This window comes from Carassius auratus, chromosome 14 (genome assembly GCF_003368295.1).
Source record: "Carassius auratus strain Wakin chromosome 14, ASM336829v1, whole genome shotgun sequence".
Classification (NCBI taxonomy): Eukaryota; Metazoa; Chordata; class Actinopteri; order Cypriniformes; family Cyprinidae; genus Carassius; species Carassius auratus.
Genome location: NC_039256.1, coordinates 29938175 through 29959132, shown reverse-complemented (window position 1 = coordinate 29959132; position 20958 = coordinate 29938175). Strand labels below are relative to the sequence as shown.

Genomic DNA, 20958 nt, shown 5'->3' with positions numbered 1-20958 from the left:
TGCAGTGGATTACGTTTGTTTTTGAAGGGAATGAACCCTCGATCTACATAAATGTGTCTATGTTCGCACTAATATATTGATATGACTGCAAAACAATTTTAAAATGCTGTGAGATTTAAAAACTGATACTTTTGAACATTAGCATCACATATACAGCTTCATGTTTTCTAAGGTTTGCCTGGTAGCTCAAGTGATATGCTATTGCACTTTTGAGAAGAAGCACTCCGGTATAAACACTGTGAAGCTACAGTTTGACAAAACAGCTCAAACTTTTGCTTTTGTGAGTGCTATCGGGTAACTTTAATGTTGGGTTTGGTGTAGAGGATGTGTTATTTTCCTACACGATAGAGCATTAATCTTTAAGCGACACTCCCTGGACATGTGAATTATGAACCGCTGAAATGCATACCTGAACTAACATAAAAACACTACAATATTTGCCCCTACCAGTGTAATAAAAACATGGACACGGTTATGTACTGAATGCACGTTTTAGTCCCACTCTCACTTTGAAACTGCCACAAAACACGCCACAAGCACATATGTGACCCTGGAGCACAAAAGCAGTCATGAGTAGCCCAGGTATATTTGTAGCAATAGCAACAATACATTAAATTGGTCAAAATGATCAATTTTTAATTTATGCCAAAAATCATTAGGGTACTAAGTAAAGATCATGTTCCGTGAAGATATTTTGTAAATTTCCTACCATAAATATATAAAAACATAATTTCTGATTAGTAATATGAATTTCTAAGAACTTCATTTGGACAACTTTAAAAGCAATTTTCCTCAATATTTAATTTTTTTGAGATTTTAAAATAGTTGTATCTCAGCTAATCTATTTATTTATATGTATAAATCTGAAAAAAAAAAAAAAACACCCTTATGACTGGTTTTGTGGTTCACGGTCGTATATTTTCAATCAGCCTGGGTTGATTTTGTTGATGAGATTTACACCGCATCATTACTGTTTCTGACCACAATCTGTTCTCGTTTAAAATGCAATTCCATCAGAACCACATTGGTAAATATAACACTAGTCTCACTTACTTCAGGACGTGTGTCGAGCCGTTGATCTGCGTGGCTGTGCAGGTCGCTCCAGGGCCCAGGATGGAAGGTCGGCGGTAGCGCTTTTGTCCGCAGCAGAGGATGATGAGGAAGGCACGGCGAAAGGACTTGTTGAGGAAGGCGTAAAGGATGGGGTTGAGCATGGAGTTGATGTAGCCCAGCCAGAGGCAGGCCACCCACAGCTGCTCAGGAACACTGTAGTCTATGAAGGGGTCCACCACGTTCGTGATGAAGAAAGGGGCCCAGCACAGGCAGAAGCAGCCCATGATGATGCACAGAGTCTTGGCCGCCTTGGTCTCGGTGCGCATGCGGTGGTTTCGTTGGTGGTCCGCGCTGTTCGCGTTCCCTGCTCCTCCGGCACGCTGCAGCATGTTGATCTGTCGAGCATGTGCTCGCGCCGTGACATAGATGCGCTGGTACGCCAGCACCATCAGGACCAGCGGTAAGTAGAAGGCCACGACTGAGCAGGTCAGCGCATACGGCTTGTTCACCATAAACACACACACCGTGGAGTTTCCAGAGAACTTCCGCTTCTCTATCTGTCAAGAGGGGGATGTTGACACATTCAGATCACACACACACTAAAGAATGTACACTCTTAAAAATAAATAAATAAATAAATAAATAAAACGGGTTTTCTCAGCAATTGAAGAACAAAAAGAATTATTAAAATCTTAAGAACTTTTATCCACAATAAAGAACCTTTTGTGCAATTGAAAGTTCCATTTCAATTCCATTGATGTTAAAGGTTCTTCTTGGAACCATAGAGAAACGTTATTGTTATTTTTGGTTATTCAAAGCACCTTCCAGTGAACAATTTTTCAAAGAACCATGTAAAAAACATATTTTCAGTTGAATTGCTGAATTGTGTTTCTTTCTAAAGCTGATTTACAAAAGAATTAGTTTCACACTGATTTTTTTTTTTTTTTAGTTTATTAATGTGAAGCTAAAATACAGAAACAATCTGTATTTTAAATTACACGTTATTCTGATATTCTTACAATAAGTAACTTTGCTATAAGTAACTACATTTCAACTAACCCTCATTAGAATAGAATAAGAATAGAATAAGTTGATATGCACTTGCAAAGTTACTTATAGTCATTAAAATGCCATCAAAATAAAATGTTACCAGACATTAAGCAGACAGTCTACTAATCCTCCAATGACTGCTAGTTGATAAAGTTACTTAAAGTTAGTAGAATGTCTAAAGTGAACAGAAAATAAGGTGTTTCCAAAATGTATGAAGCATTATATAAATAAAGGTGACTTGAAAGAATCTAAAGAACTGGTTTCCACCATAAAGAACCTTTTGTGAAATGGAATATTAAAGATTCTATCGCAGATTCCAATAAAGAACTTTAATTTTTAAAAGTGTAGGATGTTCTTTCACTAGTTTTCAGCGCTCAGCAGCTTCTCCCTCTGTGTCCGTTCATTAATATTCAACTCCGTGTGTCTTTGGCTTCAGGGAACAGTCATTTGAGGAGACATATTAAGAGCAGAGGTGACTACTTACAATACTTCATCTGGTCAAACACAAGCACCTTTAGGTGTAAACGAAACCTTGGCTAGAGGGCACGAGTCTGTAAATATCTTGCTCCCAAAATTCACTATTTTAATCCTTAGCACTTCATATTAATAAAACATGCTTGGCATTCAAATCATGTGATGTATGGCACTATGTTAAGGGCATGAAGTTTGTAACTAGTAAATTAATTACACATTAAATTCAGCCTCTGATGCATGATGTCCTCTAGTGTGGAAAGATTTTAAAGTCATTTAAAGCATCATGTGTGATGACCTTGGACCTTCACTTATAATTCTATATGAATGTCATCTTTATGACAACATTTAAGAGTTGTCACTCTTCATACATGCTTATTACTGTTCTTTGGTTATTTTGGGGAGTAACATGCACATCCAACTCATTAAATCCATACAGTGTGAACAGACAGTGACGTCACTCTCTAGGACGCTGACAGCTTCAGATGTAAGTGTCTGTCAGTCTCTAGCATGCTTTCATCAGCTCTGCAGGCTTCATGTAATGCAAAGCATAAAGACAGTGCTGTTTAAAAGCAGCAGCTTTGATTTAGAAAACGTTTAGGGTCATTAAGATTTTTAAGTTTTATTCTTTTATTAAGCAAGCATGCGTTAAATTGATTCCACAAGTACAAGACATACATTTATAATGCTGAGCAGCAAATCAGAATATTAGAATGATTTCTGAAGAATCATGAGACACCGAAGATTGGAGCAATGATGCTGAACTGCTGATGAGGTTTGCATCACAGGATTAAATTACATTTTAAAATATATTACAATAGCAAATAGTTATCTTAAATTGTAAAGTTTTTACTGTATTTTTCATCAAATAAATGCAGCGTTAGTGAGCATGAAAGACATTAAATAACATAAATTCTACTGACCCCAAACGTGCACATCTTAAATAGAAACATCTTTATATAAAAGCATGCTTCACATATGTTATTGGCTGGATAAGCCATAAAAAAAAAAACACAGAGAACAACGTCAGACTGTTATCCCATTAAACTATGTTCCAGTTAGAAATGTTACTGTATTTAATTAATGTGCAATTAGTGACATACATTAGAAAAACAGTGGTTAACCCCACAATTAACTTGAACAATAGCTAAGACTAAATAGTCATTGTAAGTGAATAGAGCTTGATGAGAGAAGTTTATAGATGTTATTTTATCTGATCCAGAGCAGAAAGGATCATAAATTAAAAACATACACAAAAACCATTTTTATAATTTTTAACAAACAGCCTAGTGCTGATTTGATCCACAGAGAGAGAGAAGTGCCATGATGAGAGCTATTAATCACTGTTCAACTGCGTCTCTCAAATCATAACACTGAGCCCTCCACGCTCTACACCCAACACCAACACTACCAATAATAAAAAACTCATCAACTGCAAACATATCTCTCATCATCAGTATAAGACTTTTTTTTAATAAGCTGGACTTCGGCCCATGCTATCGTTTATATTCATTATCAAACTGCTAATTAGTTCCTTTGAGAAGAGCTTTTGGCTGAACGGAAAGCTTGACTCATTCACATCTGTGAACATGTGAACTATAGGTAGACATTAATGTAAAGCTTGTGAACCAACACAAGATACTCCAGAATGCCAACTATTTACTTTAAATAGAACACTAATTCATTGTAATTTTTAAAATTGTATATAAATATATAGGGCTGCACATATATCATAGTTCGTATTATTATTATAGTGTTGGGTAGGTTACTTTGGAAACAGAAATTACCCCATTTCAAATGTTTGTGAAATGATTTCAATCACTTTATTAAACTAGTGCAGCTGATTACATTTGATTACTTTTCTAATAGATGTTTTCAACTGTTAATCATTTTCAAACATTAAAAGCAGGCAGGGTTAACTTTACTGTGTTACATAACACAGAGTATGTCAGACTTTCCAAATCCTTCATCACTTGAATTAACATTATGATCATTTCATTTTAAACTGCAGCCACCACAAAATCCGATTTCAGAAGTCTTCGAGAGTGTTCTGGGGTTAAATACAGATTGAAAATCATAACATAAAATAGTTTAAATTATTTGCATATGCAGCGCCTTGGAAAGAAACAGTTCATCTTCTGTCTAAAATCAAGCATATAAATCCAGAAAGGAAATTAAACAATTATCAAATAACCATGTGTCCTAAACTCTAAAGGACTAAACATTTGTGCATCAATTTATTTTAGAGAAGTCAATGCAATTTGGGAGAAAAATCTATCAAAATTGTGTGCGCGTGTATGCGCATGAAAATATACAAATGTAACACCCTTTGCTCATTAATATTTTAACAAGTACACATATTTCTTTCTCAGTAACTATAACTGATTACTGTTACTTTTTTGTAATTAAATTAAGTAATGCTGTTACATGTAACTACTAACAGTAGTAGTATTATATTTCTTTAAAAAAAATGCAAACCGTCTTTTGGGGTTAAAATAGCTCTGGTAGGATTTAATAAAGACATGCAGTAAAGAATTAGCGCTGAAAAGATGTAAACAGTTATGTAATCTGTCTTAAATTCTCAATTTTCAAATGTTTGAAGCCACACTGAGGTGCTATATCATGATTTCAGTTTTATTTCAATTAATTGTGTAGCCACATCTATTTATTTTAACTTTGTGCTCAGTTCAATTTGATGTATTAGATGTATTAATACATCTGGTCAGTTACCAAAGACTGATAACAGAAATGGTGTCACATGAAACTCACAAGAGAAAAACATTTCCTTTCTCCAGCGTGATTATTATGATGCATCAATCTTCACCCAGGGACATTTTTGTTTGTTTACTGGTAAGTAATGGATTAAGTTCCCTACCTGAGACTGTGGCATTTAATTTTCTCCTCAATCATCCCACCCCTCAAAGCTGGTCTTTACATTCTGCAATTGCTTTCCTAGAAACATGCAAAGTGGCTTGGCTTCTATGCATGGATGCATAACTGCCTTTTGCAAAATGCATAGAAAGCAGAGAAGATGCCTGAAAAAAACTATGCATGCGTTTCCCTCATTATCACTCAATTTTAAAGGGCATTTTAATAATCTACGCTTGCCCTGATTGCAAGGTGAGAGAATCAAAGAAACATCATTATTACAAGAATCAAAGTCAGACTGCCTTCACAAACCTCATCAGCACAAACAGTCGACCATCAGATGGATGTGACTCACCAAATCATTTATTCCAATACTGTTCCAGCCTTGCATTATGGGTAGGAAGGAAATAACGGTCGGGATTATCCAGCATCCTCCGATCATTAGAGCCACTCTTAGTGGTGTCATCTTATTCCTGTAGACCAGCGGCTGGCAACAGATGGCATAGTACCTAGAAGCAAAGGTAAAGAAACTGCATGTTGAATACTATTCATGTAGTTCATACGAAATAATTAAGATGAAATAACTGTATATAACTGTATATAATACACTGCTAGTTGTACATAAATGTGGCTAAAAATATTAATGTGCAACCACAGGTGTACATTTTCTTGGAAAATGCATCTTCAATATGCATGTGAAAGACGACAACCTTGAAAAATCTGAAGAATGATGACCTGTCAGTGGCCCTGACTTACAAAATATCAACCTATCAAGCATCTGGAAGACTCAGAAGAAACACATTCTGTCAAGCTGCTAGAGCTTTTTAACCTTTCTGATCTGCTTTTCTAATCAGCGTAAGGTTATCGATAAAATGACTCTAAAGTGCAGTGTGTAAGAATGACAGCGAGCAGCTGACGTAATGCAGTCCAAATTCAAAATATTGGACAGCGTTGTTTCTTTGGACTCTCCTCCTCAAACTCGATGCTCACATATATATATAAATATATGCTGTAGTATAGTCCGAAAAATTGCTAAATGCATGCCTTTTACTAACATTCTGAGCTGCCAAAGAGTTCTGGAATCACAACGGCATAACCAGACCTGTAAAGAATTTATTCTGAATCTTTATTTATTATAAATGTCTTTACTGACACTTTTGATCAATTTAATCCATCCCTTGCGGAATAAATATTTTTATAGGAAATCGTACTGAATGTACACTTCTAAATAATAGTGTGTGCTGTATAGTCTATGACAAGAAATATTATTAAAAACAAAAAATCACACTGCTCTATTACAATTTTTCCCCCATGCAATACAAAAGATTGACTGGTCTCTACAGGAAACCTTAAATAGGGTTAAGAAAAAAATGAAACTTGTGACTGTTAAATAAACTACTCTCAGATTGAGAGAGGAAAAATAAAGGTGAAGATTTAAGTGAATCCTTGACCTGCACAAAACCAGTCTTAAGTGTCATTGTTTTTTTTTTTTAATTGAGATTTTTTTAATTGAGCTGAATAAATAAGCTTTCACTGATGTGTGGTTTGTTAGGATATGATAATATTTGGCCGAGATACAATTATTTGAAAATCTGGAATCAGAGGGTGCTAAAAAGATCAAAATACTGAGAAGATTGTCTTTAAAGTTGTCCAAATGAAGTTCTTAGCAATGTATATTGCTAAACAATACTGTAGGAAATACATATCCTAATCATTTTTGGCATAAAAAAATAAAACTACATAGCTTTTGCTAAGAATATACCCCAGCGACTTAAGACTCCAGGGGTCATATTTTTGCTTGATAGAAACAGTCTGTGACTTGTTGAAGAACTGAAGATTTAAGGACCATACGCTGAAAGATCTTGACCCCTTACACACCTTTCGCCCTTCACTTCCAATCACACTCGAAGCCTCACACTTTGCCATCTTTAGCACATCGTGAGCAGAGCTTCGGATGAACATTTTGTGCCTTGTGGCTGTCAAAGATGCATGTTCAGGTAAGTCTGCTATCTCAAAGACAGAGAGGACAGACTTTACTCACAATCCCTTTGACTAAACGGGACAGGTCTCTCTTTTTCTCTCTCTTTAACCCAGATGTGTCAAAGCTTCAGTCTATGTGTGTCGAGGTTCCTGTTTACATGCATGCCTCCGGCCATACAGTCTAACCCAAGCATGTGTTCACCACAGCATGTTAAGAGCTACAACATGCTCAACCCAATGTATGGCCTCTGACCCTTCAGGTCAGATTTGGGTTTTATCGTGCTTGAAGGCATCAATGCATGTCCAAATTGTTGAAATTTAGTTTTTATGATTCCATTTGGTGGTGTAAAAATGACACATTTCACCTATCTGGAAACACAACAGGTGTTCTGAGTCATCTGTTGTGTCTAATTGACAACATAACTCCACTAGCATGCTAACATTACAGTAGGTCCCCAAATAACGCCCTGATGCAATTGATTGACTCTTTATATTGGGGCGTTTGAATGGGACTCACATATCTCTTCTGTAATGAATTTGGGAAGGTTAGGGCTTAGGAGGATTGCAGCAGCGAGAGGAAGTATTTTTTTAGCAGGTCAGAAGCACTGAGCAAGCATTACTCACAGTCTTAAATCATTCCCAGCTTGTGTCAGACTCTCTGCTGCGATCCAGCACTGGACCCTCTCCGAATTGCACATTTGGTCATTTTTTTTTACAGTTGGGACAGTTAAATAAGTTTTAAGGATCTATGTTTTCCTGTTCAAAAGACTGGGGTGGGTACAATTTTTTAATTTTTCTTTTTTCTTTTTTTAAAGAAGTCTCTTATGTTAACCAACGCTGCATTTATTTAATAGAAATTACAGTAACAACAATATTGTGAAATATTATAACAATTTGAAATATCTGTTTTCTGTTCGAATTTATGTATGTAATTTATTCCTGTGATGCACAGCTGTATTTTCAGCATTACTCCAGTCTTCAGTGTCACATGATCCTTCGGAAATCAGTCTAATATGCTGATTTGCTGCTGATTATTATTCATATTCAAAACAGCTGCTTAATACTTTTGTATAAACCGTGATTGTTTCATTCAGGATTTGTTAATGAACAGAACATTTATATGAACAGTGTTTCATTGAATTAGGAATATTTTATATCATTATAAATGTCAGTTTTGATAATTTTAATGCATTCCTTGCTGAATAAAATTGTTAATTCAAAAATAAATAAATTACTAACCGCAAAGTTTTGAATGCTTTAAATAGTCCACTTAGTTTTTCATTGTTCTGCAGCTTTACCCAACATGTCTGACTTTGAAGATTGTATGCACCAGCTTTTTCCTTTTAATTACACAGCGCCTTGTTTTGAATTAGATCATTTTGGCCCACCATAAAAGTCATGCACTCTCTTAGAGTGTTCCCATTTCTCAAAAGAGCTGAATTGGGACAGCATAACTAAGGCTACACATAAGCATAATGGGCTTCTTATTGTTCTGGATGGATGCATTTACTTCAGCCAGTGTTAATAAAATTAAACATAATTAAAATGAAGTGACACAATTACAGCAATTGCTTTAGGGCATGAAGAACAATATGTAAGTTGCTCATTAAAATCATCACATGCCCAAGATGTCTTCAGGGATTTGGTCCTTATATTTTCATGTGCATCTCTGGCTGATAATAGCGAGTGATAAACAGATTACCACCGCTCGGCCTTTCACACCTACATCCAATCTGCTGAGAAGAATTCTGGCTGGAAGACTTGCGATTCTTGGGCTGACTGTCAGCCATGGTCTATTGGTGCTTCTGCCAACCACAGCCCTGTCAAAGATGGATGTCACAGAGCCACTTCTGTGTACGTGCTCAACCAGCGTATTGATTTCTCACCGAGGCACCTGTAAGCACTATCTAAAGGGATGAAAGCAATCGCAGTGGAAAAAAAGCAGGCAGGCTTGAGACAACATTATAGTTCCAATGAACAGTGTCGGCTCTGACTCACACGGTGCCTGAGGCGAGGGACGGACAGCCTTTATTTGAATAAAATAAGTGATCAACTACACGTAAGATTCAAAGATATGATAACATGTACTCTTGGTGAATCATTTTTTTTTACAGATATCACCATACTTCTGCAGCTGATTGCTTATGTTAAGAATTGCGAACACATGCTATATTACAAGTTTTCTGAAATGTTGTTTGTATGTGGAATTGATGCATTATCTAATTAGATGTGCATTAATTTGCATACATTTACAGAACATACAGACAGGTTCAAAATTCTTGTTTCATTTGCTGATATATTAGAATTAAAGGTTTTTACGGAGGGGATTTTGGATATATATTTTTTTTCGCTACATAAATATTGTTATCAACCTGAAAATTGATTTAATTCTTTTATTTTTATTTAACCAGACAATAACATAAAAACAGTGTGAGACAATTAAGTAATCACAAAAATTACATTGTAAATTACAATATGGAGCCACTTAAAACAAAAGGATCTATTTGTTTAATTTTTACTGGGATAAATCATATGCCTTCCCTATATGAATTTTTTTTTTTCATAATAATAAAGTAAAATAAAATAATAATAACAAAAAGACCCGAAATCTTCGTCTCATTGGTCATATATGTGATTTTCTGTAATCATAGAGTTAACATTTTTAGGTAATTAAAAAATGTAATAAAAATGAAACAAGGAATTATTGATCACCTGCCCCATCAGGCCATCGCGTGGCTTTCCTCTGAAAACACACTGAATTTCAAGAAGCACTGAAGCACTGTCATCCATATGGTCCCCACTGGTTTTATATTTGATCAGAGACATGAAATCAGACCGGTGATCAGAATCCACAATCAGAAGTGAGTTTCTGCACAACTCCCGAAGCATGTATGGATGTTCAGTCGTGCAAACGGGTTTCCTTGAGGTCTAGCATCAGGAAAGTGTGCGTGAAAATCCAATTCCAAGCTTTGCTGGCATCGGACAAGCATATGATGTGGAGAAATTAACCTCCAGCCAAATGAAAAGCAAACATCTGGGCTGACCGGACAGACACACACTTCTGATGACGAGAGCCACCTGTATCACTGCTCTCACAGGCTCATGCCTCCGCTGACCGTTTCCCTCTCAACAGCTCTTTCAAGATTCAAGCTTCATTCATAAATGGAGGAATGGGAATGCATCAGAGAAGTGAGAGAAGTGTGGCTATTTTTAGTGAGTTTTATAAAGTTTATAAACTATTTATATAAAGACTCTAGTCTGTCAAAGTAGCTTTAGAGATCTAGTAGTCTGGACATAAAGCCTATGTGACGTCCGTATATACTGAAAAAGACCATTCTTGCTGGCAGTAAAATAAGTCTGGAAAACCCACAATCTTTATTGTTGTCCCATAAAATTTAGGACAGAAAAGAGCAAAGTTCTTTGTTCTAAAAATAAATGGAAGCTGTGAAACAAGGGGAAAGTATCACACTCATGCTGTTTTGCCAATAAAAATGACACATACTAAAGGGTGCATTTGTATTTAAATGATAACGACCTCGAATGAAATCTTACAGGAATGCATCAGCTTAATGAGGAACAACACTGCAGTCCCACTGCGCAGCATTTCATAACCGCTGCTGAAAGACTTCCTGACAGCTCCCCTGTTGCTCTTTTGTTCTGTGTGTGGAGAATGATCAGGTGCGGCACATTTCATTTCTGTAGTGTCATCTGCGTCTCTTTCTTCCATGCTGCTGAAGTCAGCAGGGAAACTACACGTTTAGCAAGATTTCACTTTTTTTGGTGAGTTGTGAATTGATTGATTCGTGTATTGATTCTAGTGGCCTCAATGCAGTCAATTGTGGAGGATCAAATTACTGGTAAAAAACTTTAAAAGTGGCTTTCGGACCAGGATAAGGAGAGCTGAAGGTCAAGTTCAGCCTCAAGATGCATGACAATAGTGATATTTCATTGTCAAAACTATAAATATCTTTTATTGCTCTAACCTTTATTGCATAACATAATAGACAGCACATTACTTGGGCTGTTATTATGCAAGATTTATGCTGACAGTATAGTATAGTGCAGTAATATATAGTATGGCACACTTTTCAGACATTCCAAAACTTGACAATTACATTTTAGTTGCATTTCAACATTCAGTACGTTAACATGGACAACAATATTCAGATTTAAACACGATTAAGACAATACTCTGATTAGGAATGGACCATGTAAACAGAGATTTTGATGACTTTAATGCAGGTAAAGTCATGCAGTGTAGACGTGTACACACCTTAATCACATTATTAGCTTCTTATAGGACTTTTCAACCGCATTTCGTGACAGGATACACACATGGCAGCAGTCAATAGATGAAAGAGCATGGCTTCAACAACGCCCTTGCATGTTTGCACATATAGCATGACAAATAAATAACTCGAAGCTTTCGTAAAAAATAAAAAATGAAACACAAAAAATGTATATGGCATCATAACGAAGACAAACAAGCCAGATCGCCACCAAGCAACACACTGATCTGACCAATTCCAACAAATGTGTGTCTAAATAGCTTCAATATTTAGCTGTTGGTTAACATTAATTACAATGTTAACTACTGACAAGATTTTAGAAAGATTTAGTTACCAAGATTCATTAACAAATGTCTAAATAGACATACAGACACTCAGACACATACACTCAGGTCTAAATTATTGATTATGATTGGTTGGATTGTCCATTAATATGTTGTTTAACCTCTTCATATTTAAGGAGAGAACTATATTTTCCAATGTCAGATATCACTTGTTATGATTTTCAAGGGTGTGTAGAATTTAGTAGGGAAGCTACGAGATATCCCTATTAATATCCAGTGACCACTTAATTGTCCCTAGCAATAATTTTGATGAAAACAAATAATGTCTGTTGCCTTCTGTTATGTCCCCACCAATGCCAAAATCAAACCTACACCCTTGACACTGTGCAATCATTTTATGCACATAGCCATGGATTATTCGTGCAAATGAAAAATTTAACAAACCTACACATGTGACAAGACATACAAAGCTATTGTACATGCATTCTGTGAAGAGAAATTACAACAAGGACTGAAAATACTGTCACCAGAAGACACATCCATACATAAAATAAGGTGTATTTAAATTTTTTGCATGAAATATCTCTTTAATATCAGCTGCTGTTTTGCCTTTTTTAATATCAATTGCAGGTTTGCTTCTCAGTTACTTTATGCCACAAGGCAAAGGTAACTGTGGCAGGCTGACATTGTGTTTTGTGCCATGACTCTAGTGTGTGTCATTTTCTGCATGGTTTACTCTGATGCAAGCACAATGTAAGTGCTGAACCTTTGGGACAGCTTAGTGCATGCTGTATTCCCTGCACCTGTTTATAACACCATAAAGTATATGACCTTGCTTATCGTGTATATTGCACAAGTCACCCAGAAGACTACAATGAATTTCTCACCTGCTGATACACAAAGCAATTATCAAGAAGAACTATGGAAGTTTCTAGAGCATGTATAAGTGCTGGCTCTTGACGCACAAATAACACCGCTAACGAGCACCTACAATTAGTATTCAGATAAGAATGAGTCAGATGAGTGGAGGCATAATGGAGAGTACTAAATTAAGCATTAAAATCAATAGTGAGACTCGTGCTGTATCGCAGACTCTAAACACATGCTGCTCGGCGCGTGAGGCTTGAGTGAGAAATGAAAAGAGACCGCTACTAACCCGAAGGCTGAAGAAGAATTACATGGGAGAAAACAGCTTTTAAGAACAAGGCGGAGTGCATTTCACACAATCTAAATTGAGATGACATGGCTATTACTGCTGTATGTGTTAAGTGAGCGCCTGAAGAACACCCGGCCAGCTTCACTGTCAAAACTCAGAAGGGCAAATGACTTGAGAAATAGCTGGAATGGGCGCCATTTTCCTCTCACGAGATTCATGACTGTAATAAGTGCCGCCTGTACCCGAGTCAACTGGATCCTCTTCATTCCTGCGCACTCAGGAAAATATTAATGTTCTTATTAAAATCACATGCAGTAGATGCCAGGTGGAGTGTGAATGCAAGAGGTGATAAATAGTAACAGGAAAGACAATGAACAGAAACACGGAGATAATGAAAAGAGTAACATAAAAACCTCTTCCTATGATTTTATTTGTATTTTTACAGCCCTCATACAATCACGGAAAAACATTTGCCACATAGCTATTAATAAATCAAGGCCTATTAATTAACCTATTCATAGGTTTAATAAGGTACAAAATAATTTCTTCTCATCATTTACTTTTTTAAAAGACCTTCTGTGGAAAACAAGATAAATTGAATGAAAAAGTTTTTTTTTTTTTGTAAATAACCACACAAATAACTTCATACGACTTCGTATGTACTGCACAAGTTACTCTGATGTGTATATGGTGTTTTTTGACTGTTTTTAGAGATTGACAGACACTGGTCACCTCTATTTTCAGTATTGGGAAGAGGACAGCTTGGAAATTCTGCTAAGTTTCTCCTTTTGTTCCATTCAGGAGCTCTGTCTTGGAAGTTGACTACATACAACCCAATACATTTCTGCATGTCGCATTATATGATGGCTCTAGTTTTCTGTCTAAAATGAAATTATTTTATACTGAAATATCTCTTGTGAAAAATAAGTGCACATTTACTTCAAATCTTAAAAACTGTACTTGCAGATAATATAATTTTAATGTAATGGGAATTAATAAAATGCCACTATAATAATGTAAAATTAACAAGTACAGTACATTTTGTTATAATTGATTATAATTTGAACCGTAGTGTGCAATATCTAATCAATATTACACTTAAGTACTAAACTGCAGCTTCATCATTACAGACATGTGACAATATATTTAAAAATACATGACACACAATGTTCAGTAGGAATGACATGAAAGTATATTTTAGTTTACCATAAATTCTTGTCTGTACATTCAGTAGCATATTTAAACATAAATAATCTATGTAACATAAATATGAGATTACATATATGAGCTGTACTCTACTCCGTGCAGTGTAACGTCATACCAGCATATATGTTTTTTCTTACCTATGTTTTTTTCTTTACCTCAACTCTTCAAATTAATTGAACAAAATTCAACGTATTTATTTTTTTAAGTTCAACTAAAAGTTAAAGTCAAGCATCAATTTTTTCTTCTTTTTTGATTGCCACGATTTATTTGATTTATATTAAATGGCTAACAACTTGAGTGTGGGTTAAATGTTTGAATTTTCACTCTTGGGGGAACTGTCCCTTTAAAGGTACAATTTGTAAGATATCTGCAGTAAAATATCCAAAAACCACTAGGCTAGTGTTATATATTTTGTTCAGGTGTTTACTAACAATATCTCTAATGTTTTCAACTACTTGTAAATCATGAGAACATTCCCATTCTAAACAGTGACACGGGGCAGTGCAGTCGCCTGTCAATGACGTTAGTTACTCTTTGTTAGCGCCTTTACTGACGTAGTAACCACATGACAACAGTGTGTGGACAAATGCGGAAGTAGCTTCGCGACAAAACTTCAACTAGAAAGAGACACCGATCTCGCTTGTGTTTGAGTTGTTTTGATTCGTATCTTTACAGAAAACTTATGTTATTATAACGATCAACAAGATTAGTATTATGGAGCATACACGCCAAACGAGGGGCATCGCGTCTCTAGACCCGTGCGAGGACGCATCTGATCCATAGTCTGATCGTGTCTTTGCATTGACTTTGTATTTAATCTACTCGCGCAAATCGTTGAACTTGCGTTAAATCCATGATTTATCTTTCCGTCTGATTGATGGCTATCAGCAGTTGGGTAGAAGACAACAAATCCCATCATCCCACGCTCCTTCTTAACGTCATCAAACCACACGATTGTTATTGTTTTGATAGTGCGCCCTCTAGTGGCAGGTCCTACAACCTGTACCTTTAAATAAGTTTTTACACAATGACCATTGCATCAAATGCAGCTCATGATGCCTTAAGAAAGCTACTAGAAGATATAGAAGCTAAGAGTAGTATGTACAGATTGCAACATTGGAAACAGAGCCCAGAAAAAAGAACGGAGAGAGAGAGAGAGATAGAGAAATACACGTTAAACGAAAAAGGAGAAAACCAAATATTATGTGTCCCCTCCTCTCGCTTTGTCCTCATGCACCCTTTAACAAGCGAGGCACTGGAAGGCGGTCCGTGTGACTTCAGGGGCCGAGTGACGTAAACCAGGGAAGAAGCTGAGCACTCAAAGCTCAACCTGAATATCAGAGCTGAGGTCTAATGCATCACTCTGGGGTAAAGGGCCAGAGCTGAAAGGGTGGTTCACGCCAGAGGGAAGTGCTAACTAAGGCTTAGTGTTTTATTAAACTGCTAAGTGAAGCACCTTCACAATGTGCCAGTGTCACACAAGACGCTTGAGACACTAAACCACATTTGAGCACCTCTTTATATTCTCCTTTTATTATTCAAGATGGAGTGTTTGCTTCCGACGCCAGGAACGAGGCCAGAAAGTAAATACAATGTCAAAGCATGAAACGGATAACAGTTGAATGCCCATTCATAGAGTTTAGATGAATTATCAATTGAAGTTATACACAGAAAAAAGATAAGCTCAGACTGAGAAAAACATGGCAGGTTTGATGAAAACTGCTCGTCTTGGGGTTTCTGTATTTCTTTGTTGTTCGTTCTTGCAGATATTATACAGTAATTCTTTAAAAGAAACAAGCGATAGATGGAATTACAGACACTTTAACAAACAACTTTTAATTTCACAAGGAGCAATAATCATTTATGAAACCTACAGACTTTTGTATATTGTCATAAACAAGCAAAACAACAAAAATTGTTTATCTATATTGTCACCACTGTACCCTTGAGTAAAGCACTTAACCTCCGGCTGCTCAAGGGGATGTTCAGGGAAGTTGCTTTGCATAAAAACAAATGCATCTTTTCTGGGCTATCAAATACACATGTAGGGGACACCTTTTCTAAAAAGAGGTATATATTTTAATTTATACAAAACATTTCAATATATATTTTAAACAAATGTCTAGAGATGTTTCTATAACATAAAACCTTGATATTTTTTATATTATATTTTCATTGTGTATTATTTAAATTAAAATGATTAATTCATTTAATACAATTATTAAAAGCTTTATTATATACAAATGATATAACTGTGCTTATGTCAAAACTAATAAAATTTGTAATTTATTATAACATTTATTTATTTATTTTTTGTCTGTTTACAACAATGCAGTATACTGTATACTAGGGGTTGCACAGATTAATCGAACTAGTCGACTTAAATGCTCTGCCATGACACATTAAGCTTGACGTCGACTAGTCGCTGGTCCTATAGAGGGCGCAACCGGATAAGAAATATCTGAAAGACTTCCACATTTACGCTTGTAAACATGTGTGATTATATTACTGGATGCTGGAAATTGAACAGACAGTAGATCATACGTCACATGCAGCTCTCGCGCACACAAAATCATTCAGCGTGGAAATATACTGTCAATGTTATGTGATTTCTCAATAAAATTGCTTAGAAACTGAAAAGTTCAAGCATATATTTCTAAACAACTAAATCCCACAGTGTCACTACTACTAGAGAGATGAACCCCCAACCTATCAAGTGCAAGGTTGGGGTTCGATTTCCCGGGAACACATGATATGATATGATATATGTAAAAATTGACAGCCTGAATGCACTGTAAGTTGCTTTGGATAAAAGCGTCTGCTAAATGTATAAATCAAAATTTTTAATTGAATGCTGCCATGTAGAAATAATTCACACACACAATCCCTCTCACTGATGCATTCATTCATATGAATGTAATCTTTAATGTGCTACTTTATCTATATCTGATTTAGAACGAGCAGAAATCTGTGAGATATATAACAACCCAAAGTCAAACGAACTGATAAAACTGAGCTGTTATAGAAACAATAGCCCTGTGCGCAGCGCTGTGTCATAGCTGTGCACGAGGGGTTTGTGACAGCTCCAGACTTATTTCTTCATTAATGACTTTATCAGCAACTAGACAATTTCCACAAGAAAATGCAGCACTGTCAACACTGATTATAACAAAAAATCTTTCTTAAACTCTCAGTGCCTAAAAAAAGACTTGTTTTTTTCTCTCTCTCATATAATCTCTGGACCATCAGTGCTCATCTAGTCTGAAAACTTTTATTTACAAATTCTAAAATGTCCAGCAACAAGATGCTTCTCAGTCTTTTACATTTCACTTATTTTGAGCCGTTTGTCTGTTGCTCGACTTTAAGAGTTTATGAGGTTCGTCATCACAGTGTTGATGGATGATTTACTTGGCAAGGGACTTTGTGTGGCCGCACACAGATCACCATGGAAACAGCATCCCTACACAGTCCGCAGAACTGAACTCTAAAGTGCTAGTCCTCTGTGGCGACACAATTTACGGCTGCCATGACAACAGCATCCGCAGTCATGTGTCGAGACTATACGTTCACGGAATTTCAATTAAATGCACTTGATTCATCTGCAACCAAGACGTCTCAGGAGAGTCCTGAAATGAAAGGGTGTTTGTTTTTACCTGTCGAGAGAGATGCAGCACAGGTGTAGGATGGAGGCGGTGGTCAGCAGCACGTCCAGAGAGGTGCGGACCAGGCAGAAGGTCTCTCCGTAGATCCAGTTCTGATGGATCAGTTCTATGGCACCGAACGGCATCACCAGCACTGACACCAGCAGGTCAGCAAACGCCAGCGAGACGATGAAGTAGTTGGTTTTGATTTTCCTGCAGGGGAAACAAAAACCATATGTTAATTTGTCTTTTTATGAATTCAGCTTAAAAAAAGCAATTGTATAACTACACATCACATCATAAAAAGTGTAAAAACAATACAGTATGACAGGAAGTCACTGTTGGTTTCAGTTCATAAAACTATCATCTATCAATAAAACTATTGAATCATTCATTCAAACAATTTGTTCAAAATGGCTGATTCAGAAATGATATAGAAATTTGTAAGGGACTGTCCTTACGAATGGATACTGAATCACTGACTCATAAATGATTCATTTAAAAAAAGGAAACACCACAGTGTTGCACTGAGATGAATATTTTAAATAAATATTTTCATTGGCAAAACAGAAAAAAAAGTATCTTAAAAATGTAACTCACTCAGCATTAACTGTCATAAAAATTGAGATTGCGCTCATATGCTGATATTTAGGAAAACTGCACATTTGCTTGTGTGATATTACTAAAACGTATCATGTATAATAAATATAAAAACAAAAACCCAAACTGGGATATGTTTTCCGTATTTAAACAAAACGCAGTGACTAAAACGAAATGGTTTCTTATTTGGAAGAAAATGTAATTTAAACTCAAAGGGATTTAGATATATTAATTTAACTGTAATATAGATATAAATTATACATTTATTTAAATTTTTTTATTAAATTAGATTTTGAATTTAAATTAAAATATTGATATTTAATTTAAATATCTTATTATTTTAAACTCAAGACTCAATTAAAAAACAGACATCGCAAAAACTGCAATTAAGAAACAAATAAAAAAAAAAACAATTTAAAGGCATTTTCGAGCAAACTGAAAACAAGGTGCACAAAATATATGAACGCACAAAATATAATTATCAAAACATATGAATAGCATGGACTCGGACACATAGACTTGAATTGTTCCCTGAATTAGAATGACTCAAATGATCTCTTCTTGGAAATTTTAAGGGAAAAGGAATAGGAAAGTGGGCTCAAAATCACTACGGATGTTTTATAAAAGCTGTCCACTTGTAGATGAACTACCCCTTTAAATTCAATAACAAATGTAAACACAGCAGCAAGATAAGATGTGTTATTGATGAGCAGAAATTAGTAATCATTATCAAAGCAGTTGCTTGGAGAAAACAGTAATAAGATATCGGTTGAAGATGTATGTGCTATGTGTGTGGTACAGTACGTTGTTGAGAGGTTGTCATAATGTTCGCTCCCCTTGAGACTCTCCAGAGCTCTGGGCACTTTATTAATGAGTAATAAAACTCTCGCTTGAGCTTCTGAACACAGATCTATATATAGCTCACTGAGAAGCATTATTAGGCTCAAATCATTCATGTAACCATAACATGGCATAAAATCTGCATACCACCAGCTGCCTGTCAACAATATGCATGTCTGAAAGAATGCAGAGAGGGCACTGATTGGTTTTCATGCACATTTGACGCCAATTTTGAAGAATGAAAAGCAATTTATAATTACGCCATCAGATAGTGTGTCAGTTTTTACAAATCCCTTTTTGATGCATCATTAAAGCAAAATGCCACCAGATGTTCCATTTGACCCTATGGAGGGCAGCCTATTTTAAAGGTGTTTTTCATTACCGTCATGACAGAACATTTGCCGTGTGACTCGATCTTTGGGTCTTCTTAGCAACATTGAAAAATGTTGATTATTTTTCCCATTACTTCTATTTTCAGAAAAGCATTACATTGGTGGAGTGGAAACATGCCCTTTGAGTGAAAGAATCTGGGCGGTATGAGACAGGATAAGAAATTTATAAACCAGAGGGATGTATAGTATGTGAAAAAGAGGAAGGAATGTATGAAATGATGTGTGGCACGACGTTTGAGAAGATAAGAAGCCTAGCGCTGCCTCCAAGGCTTTAGAGACATCAGAAACCAACAGATTTACCGAGCTCTCTAAATGCTTTCTTCTCTTCTTCACAGTAAAATAGAGTTCATAGGATACACAATAATGTGAATGATCTTTAAAAAAATCTGCCATTATGCAACGTATGAAACATGAAACAAATACACAAACAAACATATGAAAGGAACATACCTGTTTTTTTATTATTTTGAAAGAAGCCTCTTATTCTCACCAAGATTAAAAACACAGTAAAAACAGTGAGATATTATTAGGATTTTTTACTTTATTTTATTTTTTAATAGTGTTTAAAATAAAATTTATTTCTGTGATGCAAAGCTGTATTTTCATCATCAACGTTCCATTCATCAGTGTCACATGATCCTTCAGAAATCTTTCTAATATTGCTGCTGAGGAAATATTTTTATGGAAGGTGTTTCAGGACAGTTTGATAAATAGAAATCTAAAATCCTATATGTTTTTACTTTCACTTTTGATCAATGAAGCTTAATTTAATAATAATAATAATAAATCTTACTGACCCCTAACATTGCATATAAGCCTTTTTATTTAAATCAATTCAATTCAAATTGTTAAATGTTTATTACCTCCCCCACCCCCCCAAAAAAACAGTTTCACTACACATAGACGAGAGCAAGAAAAACAACTGATCATTTAGAGTCTAACAAACTCATCTTGACATTATAAGAATGATAATGAAATCAACAACAACGGAGTTAATTAAATGGGTAAATGTTCAAATAATGCAAACCTATTATTTATTCTTCCTAGTGCAGCAAGTCTGAGAAACCTGCATCTGTGCAGCTAATTAACTTTAAAATACTTGAAATATCTATTAAAATATAAAAGTTG

General features: G+C 35.6%; 1 protein-coding gene across 3 annotated transcripts in view; it reads right to left on the bottom strand.

Moving 5' to 3' along the window:
* htr4 (5-hydroxytryptamine receptor 4) overlaps positions 1-20958 on the bottom strand; it is a 93403-nt gene that overhangs the window by 36059 nt on the left and 36386 nt on the right. For all 3 annotated transcript variants that reach the window (XM_026281162.1, XM_026281163.1, XM_026281164.1), the window contains exons 4-6: positions 18011-18211; positions 5798-5951; positions 1054-1610 (exon numbers count right to left, since the gene is read on the bottom strand). In XM_026281162.1, the coding sequence (XP_026136947.1) occupies positions 1054-1610; positions 5798-5951; positions 18011-18211 (912 nt within the window). The remainder of the gene's footprint in view (positions 1-1053; positions 1611-5797; positions 5952-18010; positions 18212-20958) is intronic.